We start from the raw sequence: 20,258 nt of genomic DNA, 5'->3' as shown, positions 1-20,258 counted from the left end.
AGTCTGTCACCATCCCTGCTGAGTTTCAGGTGCCTGGTTAACATTGCTTTATTTCAGGAGGCCTTTGCAACATGACTGCATCTTAGAAGTTTTCCATTTTCTGGTGCTTTAGGTTTGTTTTTTATTTTTTAAAATTTATGAGGTTAAATTCATTCTTTACATTCTGTTTGTTTTTGTCATTTTATTGTTATAAGCTGCTTTGGGACCTAGATGGTGAAAAGCTGAAAATAAATTTAATAATAATAATAATAATAATAGTTCAGAGGAAGAGCGGCACACTTGCACATGAGTCTTTAACCCCTATTTTTCACACCTGCAAAGATCAGACACTTCAGGGTACTTGAATTCTGCTTCTGGATTCCCCAGCTACTACTGTCGAATCATGAATGAGGGGCTATCTTGTTTACTTGTTTTAGCCCAGTATTTGTTGTTGGCCTGCATGCCACCTTGTGGCGGTGAGTTCCATAGGAAACGAAACTAGCACTTTGCACATCGTGCACCGTACAAGGAAAACTCATTTCCTTTGCTTTGTTTCATCCTTGTCCTAGAATCTTAGAATTCTAGAGTTGGAAGGGACCCTATGGGTCATCTAGTCCAACCCCTAACTTCACTAGTTGCTCAGAATGTAAAGGGATAAAAGCACTCGTCCCTTTCCATCCCCAAACGACATCCCTCCCCCCCCCTCCCAGGAAATGAAGACGGTGACTGACACATTTCCTTTCCATTGACCTATTTGCTTTCGCCGGGGCAACCGGTCTCTCAGGTCTAGCCTTGCCCTCACCTAAGATGGCGCCCGGCCCTTTATTCGTAGCAGCAAGCCTCAGGCAACGGCGCTGCCCCCTCACTAAAAATGGCGAAGCCAACCTCTCACGCGCGGCGTGAAATGAGAACGAGGCCGCAACCAAGATGGCGCCCGCCGCTTGCTTATATGCGTGCGGCTCCCGCGAGCCCTGCCCACACCAAACATGGCGCCCGGAGCCTATATAGGCTGTAGGCCCTGAGTCACGGTGACTAGCCCTTATCCAAGATGGCGCTGGCCAGCCTGCTGGAGCCGCAGCTGCCCGTGAACAGGGCCGGGTTCTTCGGTTTCGGGGCCGGCAACGAGTTCCGACTCCCCGCGCTCGGCACCTGCGGTGGGGGCGGCCATGGGGCGGAGGCCCAGGCCTCGGGGATGCCCCTGCTTCTGGCGGCCCCTTGTCCCGGCCTGGACCGAGGCGCCGCCGCGGGGGATGCCAAGATCGAGCTGCTGCACGGCACCACCACCCTGGCCTTCAAGGTGGGCGGCGGGGGGAAACGCCCCTTTGGGGGCTGAGAGGGGGCGCTTTGGGTGCGAGTGGTGGGGGGTTGGATGCATCGCTTTGGGGGGGGTGAGCCCTACTTGGAGAAGACTCATTGAGACGAATGAGTTGGGTCCTCTCTTGAGTACGGCCAGCATTGGATTGCAAACCATGGTTTTGAAACCTTTATCTTGTTTGTTTGCTCAAAACTTTTCTTCGCTGTTTTTATTATTTGCACGTGGAAGGCAAAGTGCAGCATTTACAGTGTCAGACTAGGGACCCGGGAGACCAGGGTTCGAATCCCCACTCAGCCATGAAGCCCCCCTGGGTGACCTTAGGCCAGTCACCATCTCTCAGCCTCACAGGGTGATGGGTGCTTGTTGTGAGTTCGTTCTGGGCTTTATCGTTCCTGTTTTTATGATGTAATTTGTGTTTTGATACAGTGGTATCTTGGGTTACATACGCTTCAGGTTACACACTCCGCTAACCTAGAAATAGTGCTTCAGGTTAAGAACTTTGCTTCAGGATGAGAACGGAAATCGTGCTCCTGCGGCGCGGCAGCAGCAGGAGGCCCCATGAGCTAAAATGGTCTTCAGGTTAAGAACAGTTTCAGGTTAAGTATGGACCTCTGGAACGAATTAAGTACTTAACCCAAGGTACCACCGTACTGTGTTTTTATGGTTGAGAGTCACCATGAGATCTGTGGATGAAGGGTGGTATACAAATGTAATAAATACTACTGATAATTGTTTGTTTGTTTGTTTGTTTAATTAAATTTATATACCGCCCTTCATTTGAGGATCACAAGGTGGTTTACAGAACAAATGGAATGTTAATGACTTAAAATATATAAGCTCTCCTGGGAGTAGGGATGACGAGAAATATATCTGGCTGGTGGTGGCTGTAGTTAGTTGGGGGTGGCGAATAAGAGGCCTGAACCTGGTGTTCAGATATGTGCGAAGGATACTGGAGTCCATATTGGGATAATTTGGGAGAATAGGTTAGTTCAGTTGGGGGCATAGAAAATTGGGAAGTGGAAGGCGCACTTTGTAGAGAGGGATTCACTGGAAGGAAGTACAAGGAAAGGCTTCAGGAAATGGAAGACCTGAGAATGGGTGGCATTGTCTTACATGATCAAAAGTCACTTTGAGATTATCACCTGAGTTTTCCAGAATAGAATTAATGGGTTTTTGATGTCTTGTGGGCCCTTCTGAGGGAGAGGGATACTGGCCTCACAAACCCTGGTGTACTTTTGGACTGGTGATTCAGGTTGAGACAGAGGTAGGCTGCTTTGGCAAATCCCATACTGGATTGGCAGGTGAATGTTGCCTCAGGATGGTATCTTATCACCTGGACCATGTAATAGGGTGTGAGGAACCCTCTTGCATTGGTGCCTTCAAGCAGGGTGGGCACACTTTGGATTGCCATTCATTCTGGTTGTGTGTATCCTTTGTGGTTTGTTCATCATGATCTTGACCTCTTGATTCCTTGATCCTCCAGTTTCAGCATGGTGTGATAGTGGCCGTGGATTCCCGGGCAACAGCAGGTGTCTACATTGCTTCTCAGACGGTCAAGAAGGTCATCGAGATTAACCCTTACCTGCTGGGCACCATGGCTGGTGGTGCAGCTGATTGCAGCTTCTGGGAGCGGCTGCTGGCACGGCAGTGTCGCATCTATGAACTCCGCAACAAGGAGCAGATATCAGTGGCTGCTGCCTCAAAGCTGTTGGCTAACATGGTGTATCAGTACAAGGGAATGGGGCTCTCTATGGGTACCATGATCTGTGGCTGGGACAAGCGAGGGCCAGGTGAGGACACCACATTTTTCTTGGGGGGGGGGGAGCTGTCATAAGATTTAAATGTCTTCTCCACTCCCCTGTCTTACTAAATTCTAAACAGATTTAGCCTTTGCACTATTTCCCTTGATCATGCCCGTACCCACATCTATGTTCTGGTCACTCCACAATCCTTGTCTGTATTTACATTGGCATTTGCTGTGGGAAGTGCTATACAGGCAGTGATAAATCCATTATGTGATGTGATTTTTTTTTAATCTGGCACCCTGGGCTCCTTTGGGAGAAAGGGCAGGATAAAAAAATTAATGGTTAAGATTACCTTTCTGGGGTCCGGTGTTTTCCTGTTCCTGCTTTCTTCACTTAAAACTACCTTCTGAGACTCCCCAACCTTTACATTTGCATTGGTTTAGGACTAATTAAGGCTGTACCCCTACCTCACATGCTGTCCGAGTTTTGGGTTGGGTTTTCTGACATTGCATTTTGACACTGGGAAAAGAACATGCACTGGTTCTGAATTCTGCTGTGCATCTCAAGTGATACTTTGGCTCCTGCTCTCTTTAGCTCACTTTTGTTTGCTTCTACTTCCTTGGGAAACTACAGCACGTTAATACTCTTTATAGGTAAGTGTTCAATTCTGTAGGGAGGTAGAGCCAGTAACATAGGAAACATACTGCCCTGCTAGCTGGATTAAAATATCTGGCAGATACCTGGATAAATTACAGTCACACCTCGGGTTACAGCCGCTTCAGGTTGCATTTTTTCGGGTTACGCACCTGCTGAAACCTGGAAGTACCGGAACGGGTTACTTCTGGGTTTTGGCAGTCGCATATGCGCAGAAGTGCTAAACTGTGCTTTGCGCATGCGCAGAAGTGCCGAATCGCAATCCGCGTGTGTGCAGACGCGCCGCTGCGGGTTGCAAACGTGTATCTCGCACGGATCACGTTTACAACCCGAGTGTCCACCGTATTGGAAAAGTGACTGATTGTCGCCCTATTTGCACCATTCATTGAAAGCAGTATCATTCCACTTTAAACAGTCATGGCTTCTCCCAAAGAATCCTGGGAACAGCTGAGAGTTGTTATGAGGCTTATATTCCCCTCACAAGAGCCAGAGTTCACAGAACAGCCAATCCCTCTTCCCTGGGAAGTCTTGAGAGTTGTGGCTCTGTGAGGGGAATAGGAGCATCCTAACAACATTCAGCACCCTTAACAAACTACATTTCCCAAGACTCTTTGGGGGAAGCCATGACTGTTTAAAATGGTATGATGCTGCTTCAAATATATAGGACAGTTGGGGCCAATGTCTCACTTGTAGTCGTAGCTGCAACTTTCTTCCCCCGAACACTGCTGCACTTTTACAACCAACTTGCTAGTGGTGAGGTTATTATAGTTTACCAATTAAGTATCTTATTTTATATCCTGCTTTCTTCCATCTTGAAACTTAAGATGATGCATGTAGGGCTCACAAGGGGTCTCCCATTCAGGCACAGATCAGACCCCGACCTATTTAGCTTCTGCAGGGCTGCTGCTAGAAACTCTTGCAAAGTCTCTGGCTGTGTAAAAATGTGTCTAGAAGCAAAGGTGGTTGTGCCTCCAGGTTGAATATGCTAACTAGGGAGGTGGTATCTCCAGGTAGAGTGTGCTTGGTACAGCCATTGTTGCTTTGGTACAGCTAGCTGCGCCATGCACATGGGTTTTACTAAATGTTCCCCTACCTGGTTTCCTCCAGATGCTTTAGTCCACAGCTGTGCTGTCTGGGACTGATGGGAGCAGCGGTCCAAGAATTCTGGAGGATACCAGGGAAAGGGTGTATGTACTAAGCTGACTGGGCTTGCATTTGTCAGCAGGAAAATCCCCACAGTCCCCACATAGATTGTTGGTACCCAGTACTTGTTGCCCATGAAGGCCTTCCTCTGGAAGCACTTGGTTGCACTAGCGTAGAATCACAGTGTGGTGATCCTATTTAAAATGGTTTTGTCTACTTTTAATATTTGCATAGCAGACCATTGGGCCAGGTTGGCTGCTCTCCTGAGAAAAAATCCAAAGAATTTACATGGGCTCTGCACATTTTTAATTTCCTCAGTGTTTGCACTGACTAGTCCCTTTGATAAATCCCTTTCTCATATGTTTATTTGTTACATGCTGTCTTTCCATGTGGAATACCCAATATGTCTAAATATGGTTGGGGCTAAGCGAAGCTGCAGTCTTTGGTTCTCCTGAAATCTGTGATACTTTGCATCCAAGTATGCAAAGGACTAGGATATAAACCTTTCTGTTTTCCTTTATTCCTCTGACTTAGGCATCTTGCTCCATATTCTACATCATATTCTACTTTCCGTCACCAAGGCTGTGCTCTCAGTGCAAACTGCCCCCCCGCCCACTTCTTTCTAAATCAGTGCCTACAATTTCAGAATATCCTAAAATACGTCTTCATTTAACATTCCCCAAAGGATTCCATCCCCCACCTAAACACTTAAAAGCACATTCTTCCCAGGACCACCTTTCCCCTCCAGGTGTTGGACTGCAACTTCCATCATCCCTGACCATAGGCTATGCTTGCTGGAGCTGTTGGGAGTTGGAGACCAGCAACATTTTGAGGGATACTGGTTCCCTACTTCTGGTGTAGGATACAGGACACATAGCTGTGTGTTGCAGCTCTTTTTTATAGAAAGGGAAACCCCAGTGTTTTCATTGTGAAGATATCTGTGTAGCTTGTTCCATCAGGCTAGGAAACTGATCTTGAAGAATTAATCCTTTTGGGTTTTGTCAACGGTCCAGGAAGGCTGATTAGAGCAGGGAATACTGGGCAGAAGATGCCTGGAGCTATGGCCAAGTTTATCCTTGAGCTTGGAACAAAATGCATAGCTATAGCTCCTCCCAATAAACATACCCCCCCACCCAGCATTCCAGTTGCCACATTTCCTTTGGATGTTGCATAGCCCCATGTTGAGACACTTGCAGCAGCATCAGGAACTGTAGCGCTTGGGTGTTGAAACTTGGGAGGGTTGCTGGAAGAAGCTCAGAGGGCTGAATGCTCCCTTCCATCAACCTGTTTAAAAACACGGTATAGAAATTGAGATCATTTTTGGAGGGGAGAAGGGTGTGCAAGGCAACCTTTGGTGCTGATACGATAATTGTAATCATTTTGTGAAAAGCCCCAGTAACACAAACTTCCCCGTCTTGCCTTTCAGGCCTTTATTACGTGGACAGTGAAGGGAACCGCATCTCGGGCAAAGTTTTCTCGGTGGGCTCCGGTTCTGTCTACGCCTACGGAGTGATGGACCGTGGCTACTCTAACGATCTCACCGTCGAAGAAGCCTGCGATCTGGCCCGTCGCGCCATCTACCAGGCTACATACCGCGATGCCTACTCTGGGGGCACGGTCAACCTCTACCACGTACGCCAGGATGGCTGGGTCCGTGTCTCCAGCGACGACGTGTCCAAACTGCATGAATTATATAATGAGAAAGCCACAGAAACAGTCGCTTGAGATGATGGACTTTGGGAGAAAGCTGGGGTGCTGATTTGGGGTCTTTTAAGGGTTGTTGACTGGAGGAAGGGCGGGACTCACAGATGCCGCTGTCTGGGAAGATGTCTCATGCTTGTAACCCATGTTTCATATAGTATTTGGTTTTTTTCCTTGTTCAGAATTAAACTTCTGCTGTCCAAACTGTTTTTTGTCTTCACTTGAAAAACGAGAGTGGGCAAGGGAAATCTTGGCTACTCCAGTCCCGTCAGAGGTGTGTTGTTGGCTTTGGATTCCTGCCAACGGAGGGATGCCTTGGAGGGGCAAACATGCTGGCTGCCTCTGTGGGCGTTAGTGATTGGGCACAGGAGGTGGGAGATAAATGTCTCTTGAAATTCATTGTTCCTAGGCAAGAAAGCAGAAGGTCGGCTGTTCCCACAGGCACTGAAGCATACGTGTCTGCCGATACCAAGGGAGGGAGGAAGTCAAACGATTGTTAAATAATTGCTCCTTTCCCCCATGATAGCCCACGTTACTTTACTTGCATCTTCACACACGTTTGAGCAAACCAGTCCCTTGCCTTTCATAGGGATCCCACCCCCTCACCCACCCCAAATCTATGCTTGTTGAATGTTGACAGTCCCAGATTAAGAAGTGCATGCCAATATTAACCCATGCTGGCCCCCTCGCCAAGCATAGCCATCCCAAATACTTTTATGCACCGTTGGATTTTCTGGTTCCCACCCAATTGACGCGAGCGATGTGTGTGCAGTGCGTAGAACCTAATGTGAACAGAAAAGGTTATTGCCAGCTGCAGGGCAGCAGGAACAGAATGAACAAAGCAGCCAAGATGGAGGCGTAGTTTTGTAGAGAGTCGAAAACAAAAGAAACCTTCCTGGGTAAACGGCCTTTCCTTTTCCAAATCTGCCCCCCCATGCTTGTTTAGTGGGTGGAGAGGAAGAAAATTAGGGTTACAGTACACAACAAAATGAGTGAGGCATGGGCCATGGGGTTTCCTGGATTGGGTCGGGGGGAGGGTACAGCTGCAAAGGTTGAAGGGAACAGCCGGCAAGAAGGATGAACAGAAGGAGGAAGGCAATGAGGTGAAAGCTGTGTGTACACAGGAGCCAAGGGGAGAGCAATAACAGAAACAGTTCAGAGTGAAATATAGAAGAAGAAACACGAGGGACTAGCAGGAGCATGAGAGGAAGGCTTTGAGAAACAAAATAGCATGCAGAAGTAAAGGGTGGCAAGGATCAAAGGGAAGTGTAAATTGGAGGAATAAAAAACAGCCTGATTGTACATGTCCAGGAAAGGGGGAAATTGGCAGTGCCCAGCTAGTCTAGGTGTCCCCTGCTGGGGCCCTGCTCAGGAATGCGTGTGCAGCTTTGGTGTGTGTTTGTGTGCGTACAGGAGATTGGCCAATCAGGGCAGAAGGGGGGAGCATGGGGGTGTGGCGGTTGGCAGCAGGGTGCACATCCTCCCCCTTTGCACACACACGAATACAAAGAGCTGCACGACCTTCCAGTATCCTTTTCCCAGGGACGTGTGGGATGGAATTGGGGGGTGGGGGCGGGGGGAAAGGATCTGGGGAGGGATTGAAAAGGGAGGCACCCCAATCCCTTCTTTGGCCTTGCCAGGGAAAATATACGCCAAGGGAGAGAGAGGCTTGTATGTGGCAGAATGTGGGAGGGGGGAAAGCAGGAGAGCAGGGATATGCTTGGCAGAAAATATATGTACATGCAGGAACAGAGTAGCTTGGGAGGTTTTTGTACATGGATATAGCGAAGAGAGGGAGAAAGAGGTCTATATAATGCTGAGGAATGGATAAGTGTACAGGAAAATAGGTAACACTCAGCTATCATAGATTAGTTTACCCCTCCAAGCCCTTTAACTGCTATGGGGCTTTAAAGAATGGGGGTGGGGGGAATACCTTTCTTCATTTTATTGTGGATGATGTGAGAATTTTAATGGGAATTAGTAATGGTCATTAATAACAAGGCAGTTAGTCTGGATTATTTAACGCTGTGTAAAGTAATGTGATTTGGCTGTGATGCTGTAGAGGTAAATGGTGTTTCAAGAAGAGCGGATAGGAAAATAAGTGGAGAGGTGAGGCTGTGAGTATACTAATTAGGCACACAGAATGTGTGTCTACATGATCAGGCTTGCAGAGGAATAATGCATGCATCTGCGTTGGATTTTTTAATCAAATATACCTTCTCTCGTCTCAATCTAATCATGCTTTTGTTTCTACAAGAGGGTGATTAGAAAAGGCACAGGGGGCTTATTCAATATCATTTGGGGTGACAAATATGCTAACATGCATTATTAATTCTTTTGTTCACCCTGTCAGGATTGCTGTAAAGCAGTGAAACAGTGAATTTCCTTTGGCCCAATTTTTCATTAGTGACTGGCTGCGAAATCATTTTGGACTTAAATTAACCTGGAATAAAAGGGTTTTCTTCTTCTTCTTTGGCGATCACTCGTAACTGAGTAAGATTGCCTTCCATGAACACAGTGGAGGCCAATTCTGGATCCACATATCCTTCCACAGTAGGGACATAGGTTTGTTTCCGGGTGGGAGTAGATCACGGTGAGGGGTTGCCAAACGTCCCTTCCTCTTAGCACGTTTCTCCCTTTTGTCCTGAGTTCGAGTGTCTTCAAAGCCCATGACACCTTTGGTAAAGACTGTTTTCCAATTGGAGCGCTTGCAGGCCAGTGTTTCCCAATTGTCGGTGTTTATTTTACATTTTTATAGATTTGCCTCAAGAGTCTTTAAAGCTCTTTTGTTGTCCGCCAGCAGTACGCTTTCCATTTTTAAGTTCGGAATAGAGTACTGTAGTTCCTTTGGAAGATGATAATCAGGCATTCGAACATCAAGACCAGTCCAACGAAGTTGATGTTGAAGAATCATTGCTTCGACACTATTGATCTTTGCTTCTTCCAGTACACTGGCATTAGTTCGCCTGTCTTCCCTGGAATAAAAGAGTACTCTAAGTGTTTATGACCCTGGGGGTGTGCTAGCCCTGACATTGCAGTGGGAACATGGCAGCTAATAAATTGGAGGATCTGTATAGTATTTTGTGTGGAAGGGTTGTGTCAGGTGCTTGGGAAGCAGGCGCTGAGGCCTGTCAATATTTCCCCTCCCCCAAGTAATAAATTAACCTTCACTTTGAAAGCAAGGGTAAATTAAGAAGGGAAAGACTGGCCACGTAATTTTTAAAATTGTGAGTGACACACAAGCCCATTGGGGACAGACAGCTTTGCTAGTCAGGGATAGCAGCTGAGGGAGGACTTATAGGGAAAATACTTATCAGATACCCAGTAACTGGGTGGGCAGGGGGGCAACAAAACCCAGCAACAAATGGAGGGAGAAACAATATTATTAGAAAATGAGGATTTAAATGTGGTGGGTTTCTTATTCAAGGCCATGGTCGGTGCCCTTGTGCCAGTGGGGCGCGAGTCTTGACATGACCTTGGGCCTGGTCAGCCATTTTGGAAAATACCCCAGGCAAGGCAACTTTTTTTTGGAAATCATTTATTTTATACGCTGTTGTCGTTGGTGTGTAATTACTGGGTATTTGACATGTCCTTATATTGGATTTTAAAACGTAGAATATGACCGGCGCCTTTCGCGGGGCCACGGAAAGGAAAGCCCTCGACCACCCAGTGTGGAGAAGGCGGCCTTGAAAAGGGCCCAGCCTCGCGGACCTCCTCAAAGAGCCCCCTTCTCTCCCGTCCATGTTCTTTTCCCCCGCCCCTCGCTCCTATCCCCGGGCCTAGGCGCCACCGTCTGCGACCAATCGGCTCCCTCCTGCACTTCCGCAATAGCCAATCGGAGAGCGGCGGGGCGGACGGAGGGCTGTGCCGTTCGTACACGACTGCGGCGCTCTTGCTTCTCCTGCGGCCCCCGAACCCCCCCCAACCCCGGGCGCTGCACACGCGGGATGGAATGCTGGGGAGCGTAGGATTCCAAACCGTTGGGCCGCAGAACCGAACGAGGAGAAGCCCCGGGCACGTTTCCCGCCTTGGGGGTTGCGAATTTTAAATATGCAAAGGGATGCCTTGCATGAACTTTAAAACCACTTTCGAGCAGTTGAAATTGGAAAAACGGAACAGCTTCCTAGGGATGGGGATGGATAGTTTCCCCCTCTCCGCTTTACTTTCCATTATCACCTCAGACTCGGTCCCCTCCTCCGTCCCCAGTTACGGAGATTCAAAAACATTGGTTATTTAAGGGCTGTTTGCAAGTGCTTTGCAAGAGCTGAATGCGCTGCTGGTTAAAAGCAAACTGTACTGTTGAGGAGGAGAAACAAACGTTGCACAGTGTGAACTCCTGAAATAAAGCAGAGGTTTCCCCCCACTTTTTTCTTTTGGCAGGGTCTCAGTGCTCCTACAAAGAAATTGGAAAGAGGTAGCCAAAACCTGAACTGCTAGTTCAGCTCTTGAGTTCATTGCAGGACTTTGACTGCCAAAATAATCAATAGATATAGACTGTAAAAGCAATAAGATTTACAAGAGGTCAGCTGTGGGTTAATATAGATCCAAATGGACAAGTCAGGTGGCTGGAAGATAGTGCTGAATCCCTCCTAATGTTAATCACACTGAGCATAAATCTAGATTGGGGTTCACAAACTGATTCATAGTCTGTTGAGGTTTTTTTATTCGGGTGGTCTGTGGCATGTCTGCCTTAATGATTTTTGGTTGTATTTTAATTGCTTATTTTATTTCTCATATTTATTTAATTATAATTTGAATTCTATGGAATCCAAATTGTAATTCAGCGTGATACGATATAAGAAATAAAAGGACAAAGGAAAATGCAGCTTAAAATACAGCATCTAGCAAAAGACATTACAACTGCCTTTGAGGAGGGGTAAGTTTCCGAACCACAGATTTAGACATATCAGATTGAATGCAAATATGAAATGGCCTGCCCTGTTGGGTTTGGCTACAGCAGATCTGTATACAGAGGTTGGAGCCTAAATCTAAGCAATTTAGATGATCAGAAGCAGGTAGGTTCAGATGTACTACAACATGGCTCACCAGTCATACTCTTAGAAATATTTCTTTAATATCCTTCCTCTTGTTTGCTGAGACCCAGCCTTCTGAGCAATGCCATGGGCATGCCTCCACCGCAGACCATTCAAGGCCGGATCTGAAGCTCGCCTTGCCTCCTCCAAGAGAACTAGCTGGGGAACACCCAAGGATCCCTCATAAACCTGCACCATCATGTCATTCAGTGCCACAATTTTGTTCTCCCCTCCCAACACCAAAGAGGCAAAATGCTGCTGCTGCACCTGCAAGCAGGAGCCAGGGGCTCAGGCAACTACGCCGCCACCGCCGCCATCTTCATCGAGCACCCCCATCACGGTTACAGGCACTGGGCTAGCGGTACAGTCTTCAGAGCAACTGCTCCATGTCATCTATCAACGTGTAGAGAAGGCAGTGGGCCTTGCTGAGGTGGCGCTGAGCCTGGCCAAAGCCAATAATGAAGCCCTGAGGCGGCTGGAGGAGGAAATGGGGACACTGCGCCGAAGGACGGCCCCTGTCGTCAAAGCCAGCCCCCTGAGTGGTCCTGAGGAGCGGCAAGAGGACAATGAAGAGCAGAATGAGGAGGAACAAGAGGCCGAAGGCTTCAGAAGTGGCGTCCAGGTGGTCATTGAAGAGCTGCGGCAGCTGGGAGCGGCGGCAGGGCCACCTGGACACTTGGGTTTCTCGCCTGTGCATCTGGGGCCTGGGGGGCTTGGCGGGGTATGTAGGCTGAAGATTAAGAGCTTCTTTGTCCCTCCCACCCCACAAAATACACACAGTCCCCATGTCCCTCCGGTCAGACACAGATGGGCTCATGAATATTTGATGGCATCTCTCGCCTCCTCTGCCAATGACCTGCTCAGGAGAGATGCATTCTGGGAGCCATGCCAAGCTCTGCTCTGCTGTTGTGGCCTGGGGTTGGGGGGCACTGGCAAGAGCTAAAAGTGTATGTGTATTTGTATATGTGATACTAAAGCTGGTACGGGAGTCAGGCTGGAGCTGTTTGCGATGATTAAGGGGCATTGGCAACATTGTGATTGGCAGACGTTCTAGTGGGTTAGTGTTAGAATGTTTTCATATATATGGGGCTATGAGAAGTGCCTTTGAGCCTTCCATACCACTTGAGCCAACTGTGAACTTTTGTCGGTACAAGATAAAAAGAGGCTTTAAAATTCAGCTATGTGGTTTGGCCATTACGCACTTGTGTTTGCAGGCCAATGCGTTTTGTGTGTGTGCGTGAAAACACACAAAAGAAGGTTTGGAGGAACTTTAAAGGATAGTAGAGCAGAGATTAATTAAAGGCCCACATTTTGAGTCAGAGCTGTAGAATTGGAATAGCAGCTGCGAAAGGAAGGGTAGCTGCAGTTTGGAATGAAGGAGATCATATTAAGTTGTACAAGTCTTTTTCTTGTTCTCAGGGAGCAGAAGAATCACCCGCAGTAGATGTCTCCATTCAACGGGTCTATGCCACACCACCTTCCCCCTCCTCTCAACCTCTGGATGATCCTTCTCTCTCCTGCCCAGAGGTATCCCCCAACAGCATCACCTTGGAGGACAACATGCGCGGGGAGCCACGTTTCTCTTTGGGCTTTGCAAGTCTTCCTTGTAGAAACCGAAGCATGGGACAGAAGAATGCAAGGCGCAAGAGGGACTTGGTGCTCTCGGTTAGTTGCCTTAGATAGCTGCCACATATTGGAGCTTGTGTCTCACAAGGAACTTGGCATGGGCCCAGCAGCTTAGACACTGCAAAGCTTATTTTAATTAACTTTCTGGGGCATGCTGCTCTGTTTTAATAGCTTGGGGTTTGCAGAGTTACTGTGGAGGGGCACTTATCTCTTTCTGTTTACTCTCCAGAAACTGGTCCATAATGTCCACAACCACATCACCAATGACAAGAGGTTTGATGGCTCTGAGAGGTGAGCTCTGGGTGGGATTGGCAAATAAGATAAGGAAGAGTAACTGCAAAGGAAAGATAACCAACAAGTGTGGCTTCTCTTCTCACTGTGTTGTGGTGGGAGAAGGAAGTTGCATGGATCAAGCTGGTCTTTTCTGCATAGCTAATAGAAGCACAGAACACCTTTATTGATCTGGCAACCCACGTTCCCACTGAAATTAATCTCAACATCCTGAATAGTCAGCCTTCATTATTATTATCCCTTATTAAGGCACCTTAATAACGTTCAGGTTATTAATGCTTATATAGGGCCAACTGTTTGCAACGTGCTTTATAAACTACAAGAGGAGAGGTCTCTGCCTTAAGGGCTTGTAATATAGAATGCAACACATGGGAGACAACAGGAAGGAGAAGAAGGAGAGAGTCACGGTAAAGATGGGAGAATAATGTACTTGGGGTTAGTTAGATTATGGTATGAGGACCTGGAGGTTGTGCTGAAGGCATTGCTAAAAATATGGGTTTTGAAGATGGATTTGTTCTAGTCTTTACGTTTCTCCATTCTCTTTCTCTCTCCCCCCACCCCAGCATAAAATCTTCATGGAATATCTCTGTAGTGAAATTCTTGCTGGAGAAACTGAAGCATGAATTGGTATCAAATCACCACAATTACACTGACAAAGAACTAAAAGGTAAGATGAGGGTGCATAAAAACACTTCACTTGGTTCATGTCTGGATTTTATTGTTAGAACATACCTAGAACATTTTTACCTGTTGAGTAATCCTTATACACTTTGCTGGTAAATTTTACTCCAGGTCTGAAAATAAATATCTCTCTTGGTGTTCACTCTGGAACTTACTGCTGTTGTTGTTGTGATATTTGTCAGTCACTTTTCTCAGACAGTGACTAAAGTGACTTATGTTCAGAAGTTCAGAATATCCAATGACAATGTAAAAGCACAGCTATGCACAAAAAAGGCAGGATTAGCAAACTCTACCCCACTAAAAGAGGCCACAGTGCCACCCTTCAAATTAGGAGCCAAAAATCCCAGGTAAAGAGAAAAGTCTTTACCTTCTGGTGACATTGAAATGCTGGCTGTTCATATACACAGACATGCAGACATAAATATCCTCTGGTTACTCAAGTGTGCTTCAAGTTCCTGCTTTTCATGCCTGCAGTTGCTTTGCCTACTTTTTGTTCTGTTAGGTGCTTGTGTGGCCTACTTTCTAACCAAACGACGTGAGTATCGCAACTCTCTGAATCCCTTCAAAGGACTCAAGGAGAAGGAGGAGAAGAAACTACGAAGTAGACGCTACCGGGTAAGGGACCAATCCATTTTTCTGAGCAAGTATTTCTCCCGTATTATCTCAACACTACATTATCTACCAAAAATAGTTTTTTGCCCCTCTTTTTATTTAAGCCCAAATGCATTCCTCCATCAATTCCAAAAATCACACTGAAGTGGAGTAGAAAATGGCATTTATATTCTGGTTAGAAACATAAAGAAGCAACACTGTATATGACAGGTGAAGGAATAGGTTTGGTGCACTAAGAAAGTTCTTAATATTTAGCTGGAATTCTCTTCCTTGTAATTTGAACTGTAGGTTCATATCCTATTCCCTGGAAATTTGCTCTGTCATCTATGACAGACCTTCAAATATTTAAAGATGGCTTCTTATGCTCCAGGCTAAACATACCACAACTCCTTCCAAATTTTCATTACAGGGCTGGTCTCTAGGCCCATTTCATCTCTGCTCAACACACTCCGGTTGTTGAATGGGATGGGTTGCTTAACAGTGGAACAGACCTGCCTCAGAAGTTGGACTCTGTTTTTTATGCCGACGGCAGATGGCTATCAGGGATGCTATAGCAGAGAATTTCCTGCATTGGCAGGGGGATTCGACTTGGCCCTCCAGATGTTGTTGAATAACAACTTCCCATCAGCCCCAACAAGCATGGCCTATGGCCATGGATGGTGGAAGTTGTAGTTTAACAACCTCTGGAGAGCCAAAGGTTCCCCTCTCATAGATCTTTGGGGTCCTTTCTAACCCTGATTATATAGGGCAGCTTAGAATAGGTTACATGTAGTGGGAAATGCTATATATCTTCAGTGAACTATGTGATGTTGAAATTACTTGAAGTAAATATATGTTCAAACTGCTGCAAAGACATTCCATCAGTTTCATCAAGCAGTTTAGGTGTTAAATAACTCAGATTTCCTAATTAATAAGTGCATGTTTACTTCTCAGCTGTGACTTTCATAACATTTGAGTTCTGACTGTTCTTGGATTCCAGCCGTAACGACATTTCCTCAGACAACACCATTTCATTCCCCTTTTTATAACCTTATCCTAACTAAGAAGTAAATGGCACTGTGTTCAATGGAGCTTACTCCTTAAGGCTGTCGTCTTATGTACACTTCTTGCGAATAAGCCCTATGAACTGCAGTGAGACTTACATCTGAGTTAAATATGCCTATGCTTTATGGAAAGTTGCCAAAGGTAACCGGAGACGGTTTACAAAATGTTATGGAAGTTTTAGAAGTGATTTAACTGGTTAAATCCTTAATGAGTATAGTGCTATCCTACGTCTGCTTAGAAGTCCTATTGACTCCAATATGGCATAATCCCGGATAGGTTAGGATTGCAACTGAAATGTCATTTTTTAAAGACTGCAGTCTCATGAACATACATAAGGTAATCCCATTGAAAAAAGTGTGACTTCTGAATAAATACGCACAGGATTGGTCTGTTAGCAGGGTGAGAGGATTCTCTCAGTCAAAAATAAATTACTTGATCAAAGTTGTTAAACAAACTACTATTCATTCTAATTAGCTTCCTACCTAGCAGTTCGTTCCTAAGTGTATTTACTCAGACATAAGGCCCATTGAGTTCAATATGGCTTATTTGCAAGTGTCGGCTTCTAAGACAGCAGCCTGAAACAGAAAAAAAAGGAAGAAGACAAAACCAGGGAACTGGATCATTATGTCTGCATCCCACTTGTTTTCCAGTATCATTTATCAAAGCAGTGCTGGTCTTCCTTTAAAAAGAAAGAAAAATGAAGCCTGCCTCAGAGTAAAGCTTCACTCTCTTCTGAGACCTCCCTGTAGCAGAAGAGACTTTCCTTCACCCAGGGGAGCAGACACTCGGGTGGTGGGGCAAATGAGCCCATCAACCCACAGCTGCCATGAGGTGTTTGCTTTATAAACTGCAGGCCTTGGAGCATGTGTTCTATTTCTGCTGCAGAGACGATTCCCAAGCTAGCTTGTCAAATGCTGGGCAGCAGAAAGCTGTGATTTTCAGACACATGCCACAGAGCGGGTTCCACTTTTTAAAAGACACTGGGCAGCAAGGAAGCAAATTCTTAAAGTGGTGGGGGATTGCAATATAGAGCCGAGTTTTGGAGTCCTCCAACACTAGGGGGAGGACAAAATGGGGGGGAAGGTATATGATAGAGGAGTTTGGGGGCAGGGAGAGACATTTGGGAAAGACAGACCAGTGAGGACAGATGGGGTGAGTAATTGCAGGGGTGTAGGCAAAGATGATATTCTTAGAATGACTAATTAGGCTTCATTTTGTCTTACCATTAGCTTTTTGCAAATCGTTCAGGGGTGGCGCGTCTGCTGGGCCCTGAAGAGCAGCGTCTGTGGCAAGGCGTGACAGAGGAGCTCATGTCAGACGAGGAAGACAGCCTAAGTGAGCCAGGTGTGTGGGTGGCACGCCCCCCACGATTCCGCGCTACCCCTCTCACTCAGCTTTGCTACCGACTTGATGCCAACTCAAAGCATGGCACCAAAGCCAACCGGGTTTATGGGTCGCCCTCTGACCGCCTGCCCTCCGCTGAAGCTCAGCTCCTGCCCTTGCACCTCTACAACCCCCATTTTCAAGAGGAAGGAGCCAGGGCGGGCACACCGCCTAGGCCGCCCAGCCACAAAGGCTTTTGTCCTGACCTCAGCTCATTTGTTGAGATCAAAGTGGAAAAGGATGAGTGATCTGAGAATGCTGATCGTGTTTAATATGGCAGCCAAAAGGAAGACAAGGAGAGAATACAGGATCACCACCAGCTGAACTCAGTATCTTCCCAAAGAGGAGGAGGGAAGCAAATTGCCTGCCATGCGCCAGGTTGCGTTTGTGGGCTGAGACGCATCTTCGCTCCATAAGGAGCTATTACTTCTAGGTCATGATGGAGAAGAAATGGAGGATAGAGAGGGACACCACTGGGAAAAGGAGCCCTTCACAAAGATGTGGCTGTTTGGTCTATACCCAACAGGTTGACGATGTGAACATGAAGAGTACAATGTTGCAAAGGGAATTAAGTCTTTTCTGAGCCTTCAATAAAAGCAACCTTCAAACATAAATAGGAATTTCCATAAAAACTGACCACATTGTGGACTGGGTGGATCAGAAACTTTGGAGAACCTTTCACATTACAAAACTACTCTCAGTTATACTATTGAGTTAATAGTAGCGCAAAAAAATGATAATAATGTCTGAGACGTTTTCTGAAATTATGGGGATTGCTCATTGCTTAGTCAAACTGCTTTTGGGACCACAAGAGTTAAGAGAACACTTAGAGTGCTTCTTGGTTGACTCTTCATTGATAGCAATGCTTTTAAATTAGAAACATTTAGTGATACCAAGTTGACTGTTCTTACCTGTATCTGTGAAAACATTAGGCAGGTGTGTATTTTATTCCTTCATAAACCTCCCTCCTACTTTCAGAGTTCCTATTCCTCCCTCTCGTTTGCAGGAAGAGTAAAAATCTTGTGTAGGAACACGAAGAAGAGCTAAGAAACAACACTCCTGGATTTTATTATTGCATTGTTGTGATAACTTCCCCTTTGCTAGGTTTCAGGAATGGTTCTCTATTGTCAAACTCCAAGTCCCCTACAACAGGAGGGAAAAAAATCTCTTTTACCAGCAGTAAAACACCAGGCTTTTTGGTTTTTTTAAAAAAATTTGCATATGTTAATTCACACAAATGTACACTAATTAATTTCCAGAGGATTAGCTGTGCTAGAATGTTGCAGCCAAAACAGCGAAGCGTCATTAACACTTCATGCATCTGATGAAGTGGACTCTAGTTCACAAAAGTTTATGCTGCCATAAGTGTGTTAAGGTGCCACGAGACTTTTCATTGTTCTTACTAAGTAAAAGTACGTGTTGACCTGCCTGGCTCAAGTTTTTAAAAGAATTTGTTTCAAATTAACTGTGTGTCAGTCTTACCACTGACCTGTCATTAAACTATGGCACTTGCTCCCACGGGAGGCAGTGATGGCCACCAACTAATATTGGCTGTAAAAGAGGATTGGACAAATTTATGGAAAAGGCTGTTGTTGGCTCTACTAGCCACGATGGCTATGCTCTGCCTCCACAGCTAGAATCCGTAATGCTTCTGAGGAGGTCTCTTCTGCTTGGATCCTGTTTGTGGGTTTGTCACGGGCACCTGGCTAGCTGCTGTGAGAACAGGATGCTGGACTAAATGGCCCATTAGCCTGATCCAGCAAGCTCTTATGTTCTTATGTGCATAGATGGACTTATGAGAAACATATTTTAGAGGGTGCTGTCAGGTGTGGAGACATTGGGGGTACAAAACAGCCCCCCAAAAGAGGGCCACAGTACCATCCTTATGCATACTACTGTATCAAAAGCATAAACTGGATATTTATTGAGCCATCACTGTCCTCTAGTGGCTTTTTTTAGATAGTACAAAAGGATGGATAGTCCTTTTCCTCTCTGGCTGGGCAGACACCTGTTATCAGTCTTTGTTTGATCTAGAAAAAAGCAAAGTGTAAGAGTGGTCAGTGTTATTATGCTTGCTGCAGCCCTCTATTCCTTTTCTCGACACTCACTGCTCTCTGTAACCCATGACCCTGTATCTTGGTTTCTATGACAATCCATCTGTCTCTATTTACAGTCACAAGCAATAATCAGAAACTCCATTCTGATCATAAGAGAATGCATTGAAAGAATGGGACAGTAGGTCACTGGTAAAGATCAGGTTCCAGTGATGGGAAATAACACTGGCAGGAACATTGGAATGGAGATACGCTGCCACCTAGAGCACAGGGGTAGGTGGTCTAAGAGGCAACTTCTTATTTTCAAAATCTTAGGTATGCATAAGGCACCTAACACACTTGTAAAACTCCTCATTAATTGATCTGGCCTAACGGCTGTCCCCTGGCTATGTTTTCCTGGTCCAGATAGAATCTCAGCTCCACAGACAAACACAAACTGAAATCTATAGAGAGAGGTCTTGCAAAACCTATCAATCAAAAGAAGCTACCATGGACAGAGGCAGTTAAAACAGCAGATGGTAGGCATAGCCATCACCTTGTCATAAGGGTGGCAACAATACTGGAACAACTGAGTTTTAGGCTGGTTTCACAAGGCAAGTTTAAGGTAATGGGAAAAGTGGACTCCTCCCACTACCAGCTACTACATGTATACACACTACTTTTTAGCAGTTTCTAGTGTACATAGTGCTGTACAGTTTTGTAACGAATTCCTTACCAAGCTGAATCTCATAGTGGTTCACATTGAGCCCATAAGACACCCCCCCCCATGGAAAAATAAACAAAAGCTTGCTATAAAATGTTTGGGTGGTACATTAATAGAATACACCTATTTTACAAACAGGGTAAGCTGAGGCTGAGCTAGTGATTCTCCTAAAGTCTCTCGGGTAATCGGTCTGTGCCAGAGGAAGAACTAAGGCATCTGGTCTCAAGGCTAACACTATATCCTGCCATGATGGCTGGGTACAAAAAGAGCAGATGGGACTCCTGTACCTTTAAT

At 46.0% G+C, this 20,258-nt stretch overlaps 2 protein-coding genes across 2 annotated transcripts; both read left to right on the top strand.

Annotated features, from left to right (window-relative positions):
* The first annotated feature begins 997 nt into the window (after window positions 1–997).
* On the top strand, window positions 998–6,741 carry PSMB5 (proteasome 20S subunit beta 5). Its single transcript, XM_080978779.1, has 3 exons — window positions 998–1,276; window positions 2,778–3,084; window positions 6,263–6,741. Exons 1-3 carry the CDS (start codon window positions 1,028–1,030, stop codon window positions 6,559–6,561), a joined length of 855 nt encoding a protein of 284 aa, XP_080834905.1. The 5' UTR covers window positions 998–1,027; the 3' UTR covers window positions 6,562–6,741.
* A 4,480-nt stretch (window positions 6,742–11,221) lies between these two features.
* On the top strand, window positions 11,222–18,635 carry LOC308461664 (uncharacterized protein C14orf93). Its single transcript, XM_080978778.1, has 6 exons — window positions 11,222–12,291; window positions 12,990–13,235; window positions 13,426–13,487; window positions 14,051–14,154; window positions 14,671–14,783; window positions 17,054–18,635. Exons 1-6 carry the CDS (start codon window positions 11,770–11,772, stop codon window positions 17,453–17,455), a joined length of 1,449 nt encoding a protein of 482 aa, XP_080834904.1. The 5' UTR covers window positions 11,222–11,769; the 3' UTR covers window positions 17,456–18,635.
* Window positions 18,636–20,258: the final 1,623 nt, after the last annotated feature.

This window comes from Podarcis pityusensis (genome assembly GCF_964106645.2).
Source record: "Podarcis pityusensis genome assembly, chromosome: 13".
In the NCBI taxonomy this organism is placed as follows: domain Eukaryota; kingdom Metazoa; phylum Chordata; class Lepidosauria; order Squamata; family Lacertidae; genus Podarcis; species Podarcis pityusensis.
This window is presented reverse-complemented; position numbering and strand designations above follow the sequence as displayed.